Source organism: Rhinoderma darwinii, chromosome 2 (assembly GCF_050947455.1).
Source record: "Rhinoderma darwinii isolate aRhiDar2 chromosome 2, aRhiDar2.hap1, whole genome shotgun sequence".
In the NCBI taxonomy this organism is placed as follows: Eukaryota; Metazoa; Chordata; class Amphibia; order Anura; family Rhinodermatidae; genus Rhinoderma; species Rhinoderma darwinii.
Window position 1 is genome coordinate 11,621,646 of NC_134688.1, and position 19,192 is coordinate 11,640,837.

General features: G+C 45.6%; 1 protein-coding gene across 1 annotated transcript in view; it reads left to right on the forward strand.

The window, feature by feature from the left end:
- EMSY (EMSY transcriptional repressor, BRCA2 interacting) overlaps positions 1-19,192 on the forward strand; it is a 52,626-nt gene that overhangs the window by 23,477 nt on the left and 9,957 nt on the right. Inside the window, exons 10-16 of the mRNA XM_075851347.1 lie at positions 97-159; positions 671-844; positions 1,453-1,639; positions 2,576-2,737; positions 4,303-4,455; positions 11,273-11,502; positions 13,530-14,060. Coding sequence (XP_075707462.1) covers positions 97-159; positions 671-844; positions 1,453-1,639; positions 2,576-2,737; positions 4,303-4,455; positions 11,273-11,502; positions 13,530-14,060 — 1,500 coding nt within the window. The remainder of the gene's footprint in view (positions 1-96; positions 160-670; positions 845-1,452; positions 1,640-2,575; positions 2,738-4,302; positions 4,456-11,272; positions 11,503-13,529; positions 14,061-19,192) is intronic.

Below are 19,192 nucleotides of genomic sequence, written 5' to 3' on the forward strand. Positions count from 1 at the left end.
TGTGTGCTGTAGGGAGGGGTGTGTGTGCTGTAGGGAGGGGTGTGCATACTGTAGGAGGGTCCGGCACTTTTTTTTATTCTTTGTGTCACCTCTTAGTGGCAAAAACATATACCGACTGTCTGTGACCCCCAGTGGACTGGACGAGAAAAGGATTTTCCGGTGAGTACCCAAAACATTTTTTTTTGCAGATAAGACCGGCATAAGAAATAAATAGATGCAAACGTTTAATGCTCGCTGGCATAGAGATGATACGATGTGTGCACGTCGTGGGATGACTTTTAATCCAGCACTATGTGGTCGGGTAATTCTGCTAATCTGGCATGTGACAAATCTAATCCCATGCCACATTTAAAGGGGTGTTCCCATCTAAGGCATTTATGGCATATCCAGGAGGACATGCCGAAAATGTGTGATAGATGCAGGTCCCAGTTCGGTGAGCCGCCACTATCCTCCCAAACGGGGGTCCCACGAAAATCCCAGCCCTAAAATCCAGCCATAAAAACTGATTGTGGTTTTTACTTTCGGTTCCGTTTTGCCATTTTCCGTAGACTTTGTGTACCCTCCTACACGCGGGTGGGGGGGGGGGGTGTACGCCCCTAACAGGTGGAGGATGCGCTTGATATGCCTGTGTTGTATCGGATCTATAATATCCCTGTATTATTTCTCCTAGGGGGATAAAGCCCTTCAGGCCATGACAGGAGGCGCAAAACCGGCGATCATCACTGCCACCCGGCCCATTACCAAGATGATAGTCACGCAGCCCAAGGGTATCGGCTCAGCAATGCAAGCGGCAACCAAGATCATCCCCACCAAAATAGTGTACGGACAGCAGGGGAAGACCCAGGTATGTATTCAGTCATCATTTAGTGATTGTAGAGTCGGATGAGTGGAAATAATTACAGACTGTATTGCATTACAGAGCTGCATCCACTCTTCTGCTGGTTGCTGTTGGAAACCATCAGCAAGGTTGTCCCAACCACTTTGCCCTCTGCATTAAAGGAGCTCAGCTGTTAGTTTTTCCTACTTCAGATGATTGCATGGTGTCTGGTAAAAACTGCCCTTCCTAAGAGAATCTTGGAGCTCTGAAGTCTGCAGAATTGTGAATGCAGCTCTGGAGCATAATGCAGAGATTACAGTAGAAGTAGTGCGGCGTAAATTAAAGGGGTTTTCCTTAGGATAGACTTTCAATGTGTGGTGCCGACCTAGGATGTTCACCTATTGGCAGTACGAAGGGGCCGTAGCGCCCCTTCACTACAGTACCCGACACTCCGCCGCTCTCGTCCATGCAGCTGTGTTTTGGTACCGCAGCTCATCCCCATTGACGTGAGTAGTGCTGTACCGGATACTGCAGTGATCATTGGGTGGGGTCCAGTGGAAAGGCGATCAATTTGGCTTCCTGGAAAACGGTGTTTAAAGGGGAACTTGGATAAACATTGTGTTCTCCTCCCATAGGTCCTTATAAAACCAAAGCCGGTCACATTTCAGGCTACGGTCATGAGCGAACAGACTCGGCAACTGGTTACTGAAACGCTGCAGCAAGCATCACGGGTGGTGGAGACGACGAGTTCCACCATCCAAGAAGTGAAAGAAGACACCGAGAGCAGTTCATCCTCTACCGAGTCCTCCCAAAGCTCCCAAGGTGCCGTTGTCTACATGTCAAGTTAAGCCAAGAAACAAATCACACATGAAATACATTCTCCACCTAAATTTATCCTGTATTGTAAGAGGTAGAGGGACCTGGTATAAGTCCTGTTAGGACCCCTTGCCCTTTCAGCTGAGACAAGATGGTTGCTAGGGACTCGCTGCTTGACAACACCACTGAAAAGACTGGTTGTCAGCCGTTGTATCCCTAGTAACCAGACTTGACTCTGCTGCTCAGCTCAAAGCTGGATGGACACTCTAGGGACCGGGACGAGCAGCGTATCAGCAGTCACAACATGCCCTTCCCCCATCACAGATTTTTCTAGAAATTACTTTAAATCCAGTCCTGTTATACAGTCCTGACCTGATTTCTGTTGTCATTGGAAAAGGATGGTCTTGATTGTAGTTGTCTTTAAAGGGGATCTCCACTATGGACAATTCCTATTTGTTAGAAGGGTTCCTCGATAGTAAACTGATCGCATATTCTCTCAGCGATCAGCTGTGATCTGTGGGGAAACCTGGCAGTAAGTGCTCAGTTTCTCTGCAGCGCCATCACAGGGGAAATGAAGCATTACACAGTGTCCATTTATATCAATCTGTGTAATACAGGACAGGTCCTCCAGAGAAAAAGAGAGACGCTCTATGTAACCGCTCTCCACTCTGCCTAAGAGATGTGGTCCCCCCTCTATTATCTCAGAACACCCTCAGTTTTTTTTGGACCCCCACTCAAGGGCACTTATAAAGCAGTAACCATGGCCATCACTCCCAACGATGCAGCGTTCCATAGTGGCACTTCTCTTCCTGTGAAATCCCCTTTCTATTGGCCCCCGGCTGGTTAGATCTACAGTCCTTGGTAAGATCAGTAGACAGGTAGGTCACTGTTTCGGCTCTGATGGGTTTTGACAATTATTACCCTTTTTCTTGGATCCTTCAGATTCCCAGCCCGTGGTTCACGTTATTGCGTCTCGGGGGCAAGACTGGTCGGAACATGAAATCGCCATGGACACCACTCCCACAATAATCTACCAAGACTTAGGAGAGTCCCAGTCGGCAACGTCCACCATTAAGGCTCTGATGGAGCTCCAGCAAACGAGTGGTGAGTACAGAGAGGAGGTGTAAAGAACGATGACCTGTCCAATAATATCTACTACGTCTCAAGTGTAAGTTATTTATTTGACTCGTAAGCAATTTTCCTCCACTACTGCTCTTCAGTTACATTGTTTTTATGCTCCAGTCACATCCAGAGCTGCATTACAAATTCTATTGGCTGCTGCTAGTTATCTGTCAGCACTGTGCTGTCAGACATTCCCCTCACATCTGCTGGTTGGTGGACTGACCCTTCACAGCTGCCTCCTGCTCCTCCAGTTTCTGCTCCAAACTTGCTCTGCTGCTTTGAATCCAGGGAGTTGTTGTCTGATGTGGATATAAAGAAATTAAAGGGGTCCTCCCAAGATTCAATGTTCTCCCCGAACCACCGGATAGGTAAAAACATGCTCATCGGTGGGGGTTCGATCACTGGGACCCCCACCGATCACGGGTCCTGTTCTACCGGATGGAGCAGCAGGTTGAACACCATTCGCGGTCTGTGGTACTGCCGGAGATAGCGGAGTACAGCGCTCGGCTATCTCTGGCAGTGCCGTGAAGAGTGAGTGGAGCAGCAGGGAGCATGCTCGATCTGAGGCTTCATTCGTTGGAACGGGGTCTTCATTGTGGGGTTCCCCGCAATCGGACCCCCACCGATCAGCATGTGATCACCTATCCTGTGGTTAGTAGATGACTTAATCTTAGGACAACCCTTTGAACTGTAGTAGAGCGCATTAGAGATTACATCGCACTGTAAAATACGTTTCTCTTGAGGGCCACGCTAGCTATGGGCTCCTTCTACATGGACTGTACCCTACTTGTAAAAGATGAGGTGCCCCATTTAGTACCGGAGCAGTAGGAGATGCCACAAAGGTAGCAAAAAGTGAAGTGGCATATACCCGCCTTCCAAGGCTATCCTTACCCTCCTTTGATAAGTTTTCAACTTCCATAATGATCAGCAGGGTTACCCCTTTGGCCTGCCTCGATTTTAGGCAATGAGGATGTGGGCGAGGGGGGCGCTACTTGATCTAGCTGGGTGGGCAGAGGCTGATCGGTTTCCTTTTTCCTCTTACTGAGGGCAGAATTAACTTCGTAGGAGGAGGCTTTACGATTTCTGTTAAGTGGCAGGAACCTATACCCAATTCTTTCTGTGTCCACAAGAACATGAGCCTGAACGCAGCTCTGGATGTGACTAGAGTCTAGTACTTACTGCTCAGGTGAGCTTACACTCTTTTCTGTCAATTCCTTTTTGTAAGCGTCACCCCTTCTGGAAATTGGGGGCTCGAGTTCTGTTGCCTAATCCATCTCATGAGCTGATCTTCCACCCGTAGATCTGCCCGTCACTTCTTTCACACGTTTATCGTTGTCTCATTAACAATCGGGCGCTGGTTCTCAGACCTGAACGTTCTTAAGTCGTCTCTACAATTATTTATATTGTCCAAGACCCATTCAAGCCTGTGGCCGCAGCAGAGCCCACCGCCGATCCACCATGCACCCCACCCCCCCCCAGCTATTATAAGAAGACCCCTCCAGGGTCCGTCGTTGGCGTCTCTTTATAATTGCCCTTTTATTCTTCAGTGAAAGAGCGAGCGGATTGTAAGCCCCGCCAGCCGACTATTGACCTCAGTCAGATGGCTGTTCCAATCCAGATGGCCCCAGATAAACATCAGCCTGAAAGTTCTTCCATTGCGGTGGTGGAGTCAGAACTGGTTGCAGAATACATAACTACAGGTAGGGGGCGCAATTAAAGTCAATTATTTTTAAGATCCTATAATAAGGAAGTCCGTCCCGCGACCGCAGCTGTGATTGTCCGATAGAAACCCCGAAAACCACGTCCTGGAAATACTTGTAAAGTCTCTGTCAATGATGGGGTTTCTCTCTGGCGACAAGCCTATAATTACTGACGACTGGACTGGAAGAAGGATTAATAGCCGATCACAGATATAGTTCTATTATTGTCTATGCATTGAATACTACAACTCCCAACATGACCCGACCACTGGAGGGGACCATAATACAATCCTATTATGCTCTCTGCATAGAACACTACAACCCCCAACATGACCCGACCACTGGACATGATCATAATTCTATTCTATTATACGCTATACATAGAACACTACAACCCCCAACATGATCCGACCACTGGACATGATCATATTACACTTGTATTATACTCTATACATAGAACACTACAACCCCCAACATGATCCGACCACTGGAGGGGACCATAATACAATCCTATTATGCTCTCTGCATAGAACACTACAACCCCCAACATGACCCGACCACTGGACATGATCATAATTCTATTCTATTATACGCTATACATAGAACACTACAACCCCCAACATGATCCGACCACTGGACATGATCATATTACACTTGTATTATACTCTATACATAGAACACTACAACCCCCAACATGACCCGACCACTGGACATGATCATAATTCTATTCTATTATACGCTATACATAGGACACTACAACCCCCAACATGACCCGACCACTGGACATGATCATAATTCTATTCTATTATACGCTATACATAGGACACTACAACCCCCAACATGACCCGACCACTGGACATGATCATAATACACTTGTATTATACTCTATACATAGAACACTACAACCCCCAACATGATCCGACCACTGGAGGGGACCATAATACAATCCTATTATTCTCTCTGCATAGAACACTACAACCCCCAACATGACCCGACCACTGGACATGATCATAATTCTATCCTATTATACTCTATACATAGAACACTACAACCCCCAACATGATCCGACCACTGGACATGATCATATTACACTTGTATTATACTCTATACATAGAACACTGCAACCCCCAACATGATCTGACCACTGGACATGATCATATTACACTTGTATTATACTCTATACATAGAACACTACAACCCCCAACATGACCGACCACTGGACATAATCATCATATACTCTATACGTACAACACTAAAACCCCCAACGTGACCTGACCACTGGACATAATCCTATTCTACTCCCTACATACAACACTACAACCCCCAGCTTGTACCGACTGGATATGACTATCAGGAGTTCATGCAGCCATTAACGGACCATTTCCATGTACATGACATAGTATATAGTATATAGGGGTTCTATTTAATGGGCGCAGTTGAGAAGTATTTGTTATTACTAATACCCGCCATGCTGCCACATCTGTGCTCCACGTCATTCGCTCCGTGAACTTTGGCCGTCCGTAAATATTAAGTTGTCAGGTTGGACCTCATTTATCGAAATCCTGGAAGAAGCGGCCTCGCCGCCCTTAGTTGTCTGCCATTGGAGATCAGGAACGTTTTCTGCTTGGCAGAGCTGCCCCTTAGTCCGGTCATGCCCGTCCTCACGTCATCACACCCTCTTTTTTCTCTATTACGCAAATGTATCCAATTCTGCGGTGGATTTCGGCTACTGGGAAACTGCTGATCATGCCAGGACGCGGCCCCAGTAGGAGATGGCGGAGGTACGTTCAGCTGGGTGAGGTTCTGCAGCTACGGGCCCATCGTTCTGCGTCGGTGCTGCGTACCAACGCACGATGAACGGCTCCCACACACCAACAAATGGCTTGAGTGGTGGGACATCTGCTAGTCCTCGGACCCCTTATCCCCCTCCCTATAATAGTTCCATTCATTTGTTTGTGAGATAATGGGCAGAGGTCTCGTCACACTGGGGACCACCTACCATATTCTAAAATCCATGTGGGCGATATTTTAAATATTTTTTTGGTCACCATTAGGGTTTTTTCAGCTGCTGTGTGTCAGGGCTCTTGTTGGGGTCTTTGGATCTTGGTCACCACCTCCCTGCCCTTTTTGTTATGTAGTGTGTAGTAGAAATGCTGTTCCCTAAACAAGTGTAGCCGCTCCGTTAAAGGGGGTGTCTCTACTTTGGGCAATCTCTTTTTGTTAGTAGGGTACCCTGAAAATAAGTTGATCACAGAGGGTCTTGATATCCGCTGTGATCTGTGGGGAAGCCTGGCAGCAAATGTCTATGTAACCGCTCTCCAGCAAAATCGTGAGTGCAGCTCTGGAGTATAATACAGGATGTAACTCAGGATCAGTACAGGATAAGTAATGTAATGTATGTACACAGTGACTCCACCAGCAGAATAGTGAGTGCAGCTCTGGAATATAATACAGGATGTAACTCAGGATCAGTACAGGATAAGTAATGTATGTACACAGTGACTCCACCAGCAGAATAGTGAGTGCAGCTCTGGAGTATAATACAGGATGTAACTCGGGATCAGTACAGGATAAGTAATATAATGTATGTACACAGTGACTCCACCAGCAGAATAGTGAGTGCAGCTCTGGAGTATAATACAGGATGTAACTCAGGATCAGTACAGGATAAGTAATGTAATGTATGTACACAGTGACTGCACCAGCAGAATAGTGAGTGCAGCTCTGGAATATAATACAGGATGTAACTCAGGATCAGTACAGGATAAGTAATGTATGTACACAGTGACTCCACCAGCAGAATAGTGAGTGCAGCTCTGGAGTATAATACAGGATGTAACTCAGGATCAGTACAGGATAAGTAATGTAATGTATGTACACAGTGACTCCACCAGCAGAATAGTGAGTGCAGCTCTGGAATATAATACAGGATGTAACTCAGGATCAGTACAGAATAAGTAATGTATGCACAGTGAAGGAAATAAGTATTTGATCCCTTGCTGATGTTGTAAGTTTGCCCACTGTCAAAGACATGAACAGTCTAGAATTTTTAGGCTAGGTTAATTTTACCAGTGAGAGATTATATAAAAAAAAAACTGAAAATCACATTGTCAAAATTATATATATTTATTTGCGTTGTGCACAGAGAAATAAGTATTTGATCCCTTTGGCAAACAAGACTTAATACTTGGTGGCAAAACCCTTGTTGGCAAGCACAGCAGTCAGACGGTTTTTGTAGTTGATGATGAGGTTTGCACACATGTTAGATGGAATTTTGGCCCACTCCTCTTTGCAGATCATCTGTAAATCATTAAGAATTCGAGGCTGTCGCTTGGCAACTCGGATCTTCAGCTCCCTCCATAAGTTTTCGATGGGATTAAGGTCTGGAGACTGGCTAGGCCACTCCATGACCTTAATGTGCTTCTTTTTGAGCCACTCCTTTGTTGCCTTGGTTTTATGTTTCGGGTCATTGTCGTGCTGGAAGACCCAGCCACGAGCTATTTTTAATGTCCTGGTGGAGGGAAGGAGGTTGTCACTCAGGATTTGACGGTACATGGCTCCATCCATTCTCCCATTGATGCGGTGAAGTAGTCCTGTGCCCTTAGCAGAGAAACACCCCCAAAACATAATGTTTCCACCTCCATGCTTGACAGTGGGGACGATGTTCTTTGGGTCATAGGCAGCATTTCTCTTCCTCCAAACACGGCGAGTTGAGTTAATGCCAAAGAGCTACGTTTTAGTCTCATCTGACCACAGCACCTTCTCCCAATCACTCTCAGAATCATCCAGATGTTCATTTGCAAACTTCAGACGGGCCTGTACATGTGCCTTCTTGAGCAGGGGGACCTTGCGGCAACTGCAGGATTTTAATCCATTACGGCATACTGTGTTACCAATGGTTTTCTTGGTGACTGTGGTCCCAGCTGCCTTGAGATCATTAACAAGTTCCCCCCGTGTAGTTTTCGGCTGAGCTCTCACCGTCCTCAGGATCAAGGATACCCCACGAGGTGAGATTTTGCATGGAGCCCCAGATCGATGTTGATTGACAGTCATTTTGTATGTCTTCCATTTTCTTACTATTGCACCAACAGTTGTCTCCTTCTCACCCAGCGTCTTACTTATGGTTTTGTAGCCCATTCCAGCCTTGTGCAGGTCTATGATCTTGTCCCTGACATCCTTAGAAAGCTCTTTGGTCTTGCCCATGTTGTAGAGGTTAGAGTCAGACTGATTCATTGAGTCTGTGGACAGGAGTCTCTTATACAGGTGACCATGTAAGAGCTGTCTATAATGCCGGCACCAAGTTGATTTGGAGCGTGTAACTGGTCTGGAGGAGGCTGAACTCTTAATGGTTGGTAGGGGGTCACATACTTATTTCTCTGTGCACAATGCAAATAAATATATATCATTTTGACTATGTGATTTTCTTTTTTTATATATATAATCTATCTCTCACTGGTAAAATTAACATTGCCTAAAAATTCTAGACTGTTCATGTCTTTGACAGTGGGCAAACTTACAAAATCAGCAAGGGATCAAATACTTATTTCCTTCACTGTATGTACACAGTGACTCCACCAGCAGAATAGTGAGTGCAGCTCTGGAGAATAATACAGGATGTAACTCGGGATCAGTACAGGATAAGTAACGTATGTACACAGTGACTCCACCAGCAGAATAGTGAGTGCAGCTCTGGAGTATAATACAGGATGTAACTCAGGATCGGTACAGGATAAGTAATGTAATGTATGTACACAGTGACTCCACCAGCAGAATAGTGAATGCAGCTCTGGAGTATAATACAGGATGTAACTCAGGATCAGTACAGGATAAGTAATGTAATGTATGTACACAGTGACTCCACCAGCAGAATAGTGAGTGCAGCTCTGGAGAATAATACAGGATGTAACTCAGGATCAGTGCAGGATAAATAATGTAATGTATGTACACAGTGACTCCACCAGCAGAATAGTGAGTGGAGCTCTGGAGTATAATACAGGATGTAACTCGGGATCAGTACAGGATAAGTAATGTAATGTATGTACTCAGTGACTCCACCAGCAGAATAGTGAGTGCAGCTCTGGAGTATAATACAGGATGTAACTCGGGATCAGTAGAAGATTAGTAATGTAATGTATGTACATAGTGACTTCACCAGCAGAATAGTGAGTGCAGCTCTGGAGTATAATACAGGATGTAACTCAGGATCAGTACAGGATAAGTAATGTATGTACACCGTGACTCCACCAGCAGAATAGTGAGTGCAGCTCTGGAGTATAATACAGGATGTAACTCAGGATCAGTACAGGATAAGTAATGTAATGTATGTACACAGTGACTCCACCAGCAGAATAGTGAGTGCAGCTCTGGAGTATAATACAGGATGTAACTCAGGATCAGTACCGGAGAAGTAATGTATGTACACAGTGACTCCACCAGCAGAATAGTGAGTGCAGCTCTGGAGTATAATACTGGATGTAACTCCGGATCACTACAGGATAAGTAATGTAATGTATGTACACAGTGACTCCACCAGCAGAATAGTGAGTGCAGCTCTGGAGTATAATACAGGATATAACTCAGGATCAGTGCAGGATAAGTAATGTAATGTATGTACACAGTGACTCCACCAGCAGAATAGTGAGTGCAGCTCTGGAGTATAATACTGGATGTAACTCCGGATCACTACAGGATAAGTAATGTAATGTATGTACACAGTGACTCCACCAGCAGAATAGTGAGTGCAGCTCTGGAGTATAATACTGGATGTAACTCCGGATCACTACAGGATAAGTAATGTAATGTATGTACACAGTGACTCCACCAGCAGAATAGTGAGTGCAGCTCTGGAGTATAATACTGGATGTAACTCAGGATCAGTACAGGATAAGTAATGTAAAGTATGGTGGACATACCCTGTGATCTAGGTATCTACATGAGATGTTCTGTGGTATTTGCAGGCAGCAATGTGTATTAGTGCAGAACCCCTTTAACTAAACCACAAGACGTTGTTCTTATTCCAGGAATCCACAGGAGACTGCTCTGTATAATGTAATTCTGAGTACAATGTATACGTGTGGTGATCCTTCCTATATAACCTGCCCAGTTCCAGTAATTCTGTGACCTCACACATGTAATCGGAGGGGGACGACCACAGGAACGTCCTCTGTTTCTTCATTCCGGATTTAATAAGTAACGAATAATATAATGACATGAGTCCCGGGGATTTCTGTTTCTCTTTACATTACTTATTGGAATAGTTGAGGAGTTCTTTCCCAGATTATCATCCTTCAAGGGAAACTCCAGTCCAAAATGAGCAATGATCCGTCACCCAGGTCACACAGTGAAGACTTTGTGATCATTGTTTGGTTTCTACATTGGTGCAGCTCGTACCTGTTAACTCCTGGCGTGGGAAAATAGGTGTCATGGAGATATCGGCTTTCCAAAAACATGAGGCATTATGGGAACTAAATATTTAAATAAGAGATGCGTACATTTCCACTCTACAATTGACGGTCCTGTTTGACTTCCCTGTATATAGGTAATAGTGTATTTTTCTCCTTGTAAGGGTCTGTTCACACTGTGCTGTCAACTTGCAGGTCTTTGTGAAATTCGTGGCCAAAAAAAGCCGCAATTTGACCTCTCGTTGGGGGTTAGACTAAAGATTTTGTTTTTTTAGTATAAGATTAAGGATGAGATCTGTACATTTTGTCAGGCTCTGGAAGTAAATTAGAATGCTCCTATTCACTGACAGCAAGCAGAGATATGGAAAATGATAAAATTGGAGACTTTTGATACACTGATTCTTTCATTTTTGCAGGTAAAACCAGACCCATGGCTACTACCACGACTGTAAGTTCTGGGGACATCCCTCTCACTTCTCTCCTCCAGGTCAGTCACCCGTCCCAGCACCACCAGCTGCAGACCTCCCAGTCCTCCCGCACTCTGCTCCAGCACGTCTCCCAGTCCCAGAGTGCAGCACAGACGTCGGTGGTGGTCAAATCGCTGCCCGTTTCTTCCAGTGGGGCCATCACGCACATCATGCATCAGGTATGTTCACTAGAGATCGGCCCGCCGTTACTGGGGGATATGTCCATGGGGGTCCCGGCTGTATGTCGGTGCTGGGATATTAGAACTGGGGCAGCGGGGGGTAAGTAGTTTATTAGGATCAATGATAGGACTTCTCCCGAGTCACCACCAGGACAGGTCACCATATAAAATGATCGGAGATTATGGAATAACCCTGTTATGGCTCAGCAAAGATCCATTGTTTACCTTCTCTTCCTTACAATGTCTTCCACTCATTGCCTAGTAGTTCTTTAGCGTGACAATCTAGTCAATCGCAGCGTTTCTTCTAGTTTCAAGGAAGTCTGCGGCCGGATTCCCACGGGTCGGATACACTGCGCAAAACGACACAACGTAATCCAACCTGGACGTTGCGGTGCCGTTTTTCGGGCGGAATTAGAAAAAAAACCAAAATGTTCTTACTTATCTCGGCCGTTGTCATGGTAACGCGTCCCTCCTTTGACGTTCAGACCGGCCTCCCTGGGTGACGCTGGTCACATCAAACGTCATCCCTGGAGGCCGGGCTGGAGGAAGAAGCGGAAGTGGTAACGCTCGGCTCTCTGTTGCGGGTTTTGCATCCCTATTGAATTCAATGGAAAAAAACGCAACAGAAAAGGCAACGAAAACGCAGCGTAAATTGACACGTGGTGGATTTAAATGCCGCACCGCAGCTCAGTTAACGCCTTGGCTGCGGTTTTTTTGTTCCGCAGCCGGGAGATCTTCACAATCTCATCCACTTTGCTGCTACGGTAAATTCTGCAGCGTTTACGCTACGTGAGAACCAGATCAAAGGGGGGAGGGGGGTACAAGCGTATTGAGCAGGCATTATTCCTCGCTCGCACTGGTGATCTGTCGTTAAAATATTAAAGCTAGACTAGATTCTGACCTGTTGCAAACGGATATTTATACCTCTTAAAGGGAATCTCACAATTTTATTTTCTGGTTTTTTTTCCTATTGAGTTCCTTATTTTTATTGTTTTTTTGGGTGTGTATTTATTTTTTTTTCTTCCCATGGTAGGAAATATAAAAAATGAAATAATAATTTGTAATGTTTTCCTATGTTGGCCACAGGAGGGAGCACTTCCCATAATTCTAGCTAGGTGAGTCAGGCAAGGAACCTGACTGACTCACAGCTGCTGTTAATGCGTGGAAGGGGCCCTCTCCCTCCTAGTGACCACACTCACCCCGCCTCCCTATTTCTGGCCACAAGCTACAACGGGGCGTCTTCAAATTGCCGACCACCGTGCAGCACCATTTTGTGAGTGACGGCAGAGGGGTAGGGCGCGCTGATTACGGCAGGGGACACCAAGAGGCTGAGAATGACAAAACTCAAGAGGAAGACGCCCTCTGGTGGATGACCTTCAGTTGACAAGTAGCAGAGTTATATAATGGGGACTTATTTTCCCTTCCTGTCTAATTACCAGGTGATGTTTTCTTGCACTCTTCCATGGGGAAACCCTTTTTCCTCTGGTGGATGATTTTTCTGTTGACGGGGAATTATTTTTCCCTGTCACGTAACTCTGCTACCTGTCAACAGAAAACTCATCCACCAGAAAGTCATCTGGGAATTCGACACGACGGAGGAACACTTTTCCCAGTGGTGGATGACTCTTCAGTTGACAGGTAGCAGAGTTACATGATGGGGAATTTGTACTACTAGCTCCCAGTGTGGACTGTCATGTGGACATTCCTTTTCTAGTCCTTTCCTCTTGGGCCTGTTTTAATAAATATACAAGGGTCTGACTAGATGTAAAAGACACGGAGAAAGGGAATTGGGTATGAGGAGAGAAAATGGAAGGCTGAGTGTTTACTTCGGTGACCCGGTGACCAGATGTGCCTCCAAAATGGCTGACTATATTTGTAATTTCCTGTCTCCAGTAGGAAGAGCAGCTCTGGAGCACAAACCTCTGCTCTCACAAGTGAAATACTGTGCAGATTTTAGGGCACGGCTCTGGTATATGTATATCCGAGTGTATGACTATAATTTGCTTACACTTCATATCATCACACAGGCGCTGAGCAGCCACACTGCATTCAAGAGAACAGAAGAGACCGTGACGGAAGAGGGTGAAGTGGAAGAAATGGACACGTTGGACCCTCAGACCGGTCTCTTCTACAGATCCGCCCTGGCTCAAAGGCAAAAACAGATTCATCTGCACCAGGAGGGGGCGCACCTCCAAGTGAAGACAGTACAGTCGCTGCAGACCAAGCAGAAGCAGATCATCCAGCTGCAGCCAGAGCAGTTTCAGCACAAGATTCAGCAGACGGCCCAGCTGTCTATTAGACAGCAGAAGATCACCCCCCTGCAACATGAGCACCTCCAGCAGCACACGCAGCGCCACATGCTGGTCAAAGAGAGGCACATCCCATCATTAATGTCTCAGCCGCAACAGACTGTAGTACAGGTGCTGGCCGTGAAGACCACCCAGCAGCTGCCGAAACTCCAGCAGCTTCAAGGTCAGCAGAAGATCTACATGCAGTCCCAGCTGTCCCAGACCCCAGTGCACATCCCAATCTCATCGGAGAAGCATTCTGTAAGCCAGGTAACCATGACGGAAAGTATTTTGTTTTTCTGGTATCTATATCACCCATTGCTTATTATATGTAGATTCATTAAAGGGGCACTACGCTTTGAATTTAAGTAGGACCTCGGTGTAATTTCCCAACAGTGCCTCCACAGGAGAAATTAAGCATTGCAGGTTTTTTTTTTCTCTTTTAAAGTCGTTGTAGCCTTTCCAGCTAATAGTGGAGGGTCCTGAATGAGAAATGCGTGTAGGGTATTCTAACTAAAATGTTGAGCCACTTTGTAAATACATTGCATCACTTATGTTGTGTTTAATATTGATTTACAGCTGCAATTATACTCCAGAGCTAACATCCAGCATTTCCTGCTGGTTCAGATTCTGCATAGATTTCCTCTGGTGATTTGTAATGAAGTGTACAGTAATCTGTTGTCTTCCTGCATTATCGAAGTTCGGCTAAGCTGGTAGTGGGTGTCTGACAACGCGCTTCTTGACTGCTTCTGATAGCAACAAGCAGAATAGTGAGTGCTGCTCTGGAGTATAATGCAGGATGTTACTCAGGATCAGTACAGGATAAGTAATGTATGTACACAGTGACTCCACCAGCAGAATAGTGAGTGCAGCTCTGGAGTATAATACAGGATGTAACTCAGGATCAGTACAGGATAAGTAATGTAATGTATGTACACAGTGACTCCACCAGCAGAATAGTGAGTGCAGCTCTGGAGTATAATACAGGATGTAACTCAGGATCAGTACAGGATAAGTAATGTAATGTATGTACACAGTGACTCCACCAGCAGAATAGTGAGTGCAGCTCTGGAGTATAATACAGGATGTAACTCAGGATCAGTACAGGATAAGTAATGTAATGTATATACACAGTGACTCCACCAGCAGAATAGTGAGTGCAGCTCTGGAGTATAATACAGGATGTAACTCAGGATCAGTACAGGATAAGTAATGTAATGTATGTACACAGTGACTCCACCAGCAGAATAGTGAGTGCAGCTCTGGAGTATAATACAGGATATAACTCAGGATCAGTACAGGATAAGTAATGTAATGTATGTACACAGTGACTCCACCAGCAGAATAGTGAGTGCAGCTCTGGAGTATAATACAGGATGTAACTCCGGATCAGTACAGGATAAGTAATGTAATGTATGTACACAGTGACCCCACCAGCAGAATAGTGAGTACAGCTCTGGAGTATAATACAGGATGTAACTCAGGATCAGTAGAGGATAAGTAATGTAATGTATGTACACATTGACTCCACCGGCAGAATAGTGAGTGCAGCTCTGGAGTATAATACAGGATATAACTCAGGATCAGTACAGGATAAGTAATGTAATGTATGTACGCAGTGACTCCACCAGCAGAATAGTGAGTGCAGCTCTGGAGTATAATACAGGATGTAACTCAGGATCAGTACAGGATAAGTAATGTAATGTATGTACACAGTGACTCCACCAGCAGAATAGTGAGTGCAGCTCTGGAGTATAATACAGGATGTAACTCAGGATCAGTACAGGATAAGTAATGTAATGTATGTACACAGTGACCCCACCAGCAGAATAGTGACTACAGCTCTGGAGTATAATACTGGATGTAACTCCGGATCAGTGCAGGATAAGTAATGTAATGTATGTACACAGTGACTCCTCCAGCAGAATAGTGAGCGCAGCTCTGGAGTATAATACTGGATGTAACTCAGGATCAGTACGGGATAAGTAATACATTTACAAAGTAATTAGCAGCTGGGACTGAGAGTGCTGGTGTGTCATCCAGAAGAAAACTGCTTTATAAAGTTGTCCAACTCCTTAACGACCGCCCACCGTCTTCTGATGGCAGGCGGTGCAGTTGCTTGGCCTGCAGCAATCCTATGAGCGCTCATCCTCTAAGCAGGAGCTGTAACTTACAGCTCTTGATATTAGAGCAGCCTGCTGAATACAGCTGGGGTCGGAAAGCATTCCAACCCCAGCTGTTTAACTCTTTGATCGCTGCGATCGGTGACCACGGCATGATCAAAGGGAGCTCCCCTCGTTGATCTCGTCAACGGAAATCCGGTGACGTGTTCAAATGAATGGGGAATCCGTCTGCAGTCAGCCCTGGGGACCTAGAAAGGACCCCATGGCTGTATGTTCAGTTTGCTTTCTGTTAGGGTAGCACATATTGTGCCCTAAGGGTAAGGCCACACGGAGCGGCCCCGATACGGTCGCAACGTGGCCAACAACAACTGGCAGTATGTAGTCGCGGCTGTCAAATACCTTGTTATGGGGTATTCCGGTTACACGCTCCTGCGCACTGCCGCTCCATTCATTCTCTATGGGAGCGCCGGAGATAGCTGAGTGCAGTGTTGGGCTTATTCCGGCGCTGCCATAGAGAACGAATAGGGGGTAAGTTGTTGTAATCTGAAAAATCGTGCAGCCATAAAGGGTGTATTATTTCATGGCCGCACGATTTTGCAGATAAAGGGACGGTTTAACCGCGTTAACGTGCGGCCACTAACAGGCTGTTTGACAGCCGCACCGAACATGGTGCCGGCGCGGTTGTTAGTCGGGTTGCGACCGTGACAGGGCCGCTCTCCGTGGCCTTACCCTAGCAGAAGCCTGTGTCATAGTGACACAGTATGATGTCTTCGCATGCAGAGTATACCAATACATTATAAGTAAATAATAAAGTTGGAAGTAAAGTTTATGCCTTAACCCCTAGGCGCACCGCGACGCAACTGTACGTCCGGGTGGCCAGTGTCTCAGCGCACGGGGACGCACAGTTACTGCGCAGTTCCCGGTGTACACTGTCGGCGATAGGGACAGCTGGCCTCCCGGTGCACACTGACAGCTGACACTCCACTGTGTGCCGATCAGCGGCTTATTTAGGCAGTTAACCCCTTAATTGCGGTGATCGATTGCAATCGCCGCATTTTACGGGTTTCTAGCACATCGGCAGACCTCACAATGAAATCGTGAGGTTTGCAGATGGCTAGCGTGGCGACCGGAGACCAAGTAATGGCCTCCGTGTCTGCCATGTACGGAAGCCTATCAGGATCAGCCTCTGGCTGGTCCTCGTACACTAACTGTCAGAGTGACTGTGACGTCACACTGACAGTTGGAATACGTTACACTACCTAGGTAGTGTAATGTATTCTAGCTGCGATCAAAGCTGCAGGTCAAAAAAAGAAAAAAATTAAACCGTTAAACAGTACACATTTGGTATCACCACGTTCGTAACCACCCAATCTATAAAACGATTTATTTTTACCGCACAGTGAACGCCGCAAAAAAAAAAAAAACTAAAAACAATTCCAGAATCGCTATTTTTTTTGGTCACCACCCCTCCCAAAATATAGAATAAAAAGTGATCAAAAAGTCGCATGTACCCGAAAATAGTACCAATAAAAACTACAACCCGTCCCACCAAAAAGCGGTGTAAGGGCTTGTTTTTTGACTGAAAAATAAAAAAGTTACGGCTCTCAGAATACGGCGACACAGAAAAGAAATTATTTTATAAAGAAGTGATTTTATTGCGCAAACGCTGCAAAACATAAAAAACCCCTATATACATCTGGTATCGCCGTAATCGTATCGACCCGCAGAATAAAGTAAAATTGGCATTTATAGCGCACGGTGAACACCGCAAAAAATAAAGAATTTAAAACGCCCAATCACTGTTTTTTGGTCACCAAAGCTCTAAATAAAATGTAATAAAAAGTGATCAAAAAGTGTTACCAATAAAAACGACAGCTCGTCCTGCCAAATATAAGCCCTCACACCACTCCCTCCATTCTGAGCGCTGCCGTGGGTCCAAACAGCAGTTTATTACCACATATAGGGTATTGCCGTAATCGGGAGAAGATGGTTTACAAATGTTGGTGTGCATTTTCTTCTTTATTCCTTTTTAATATTAAAACTTTCTATGTTTTTCATAAAAAAAGTAGATTTTCATTTACACAGACTAAGGCCCCATGCACACGAACGTAAAAACGCCCGTAATCACGGGCCGTAATTATGGGCTCATAGACTTCTATTGGCCACGGGTACCTCACTGTATGCTTACGGGAAGGTGCCCGGTCCGTTGAAAAATATAGAACATGTCCTATTTCAGGCCGTAATTACGGCACAGGCAGCCCATAGAAGTCAATGGGGCTCCCGTAATTACAGGAGCGTTGCTAGGCGATGTCAGTAAATAGTCACTGTCCAGGGTGCTGAAAGAGTTAAGCGATCGACAGTAACTGTTTCTGCACCCGGGACAGTGACTACCGATCCCAATATACATCAACCTGTAAAAAAAAATATAAGTTCATACTTACCGAGAACTCCCTGCTTCTTCCTCCAGTCCGGCTTCCCAGGATGACGTTTCAGTCTAAGTGACGGCTGCAGCCAATCACAGGCCAATCACAGGCTGCAGCCAATCACAGGCCAAGCACAGGCTGCAGCCAATCACAGGCCAATCACAGGCTGCAGCGGTCACATGGACTGCCGTGTCATCCAGGGAGGTCGGGCTGGGTGGCGAAAGAGGGACGCGTCACCAAGACAACGGCCGGTAAGTATGAAATTCTTTTACTACGGAAAGTGCTGTCCCTTCTCTCTATCCTGCACTGATAGAGAGAAGGGGCTGCCGGATAGTGCAGTGCAATTTTGCAGCGAAAACGTGCCTGTAAATACGGGTGACCAAGGACACGTATTTACGGCAGTATTTACGGAAGGAAAAAAATACGTTTGTGTGCATGAGGCCTACCTCCAATAAATATAGCAAAATATCTGTGCGGTCAAAGTGCTAACTATAATCCTAGATAAATTCCTTGAGGGGTCTAGTTTCCAAAATGGGGGATTTCCACTGTTTTGGCACCACAAGACCTGTTCAAACCGGACATGGTGCCTAATAAAAAGGAGGCCCCAAAATCCTCTAGGTGCTCCTTTGCTTCTGAGGCCGGTGCTTCAGTCCATTACCACACTAGGGCCATATGTGGGATAGTCCTAAAAACTGCAGAATCTGGGCAATAAATATTGAGTTGCGCTTCTCTGGTAAAACCTTCTGTGTTACACAATTTTTTTTATCACAAATGAATTTTGGCAAAAAGAAAAATAAATTTTGTAAATTTCCCCTCATCTTTGCCTTCTTTCCTGTGAAACGTCTAAAGGGTTAAA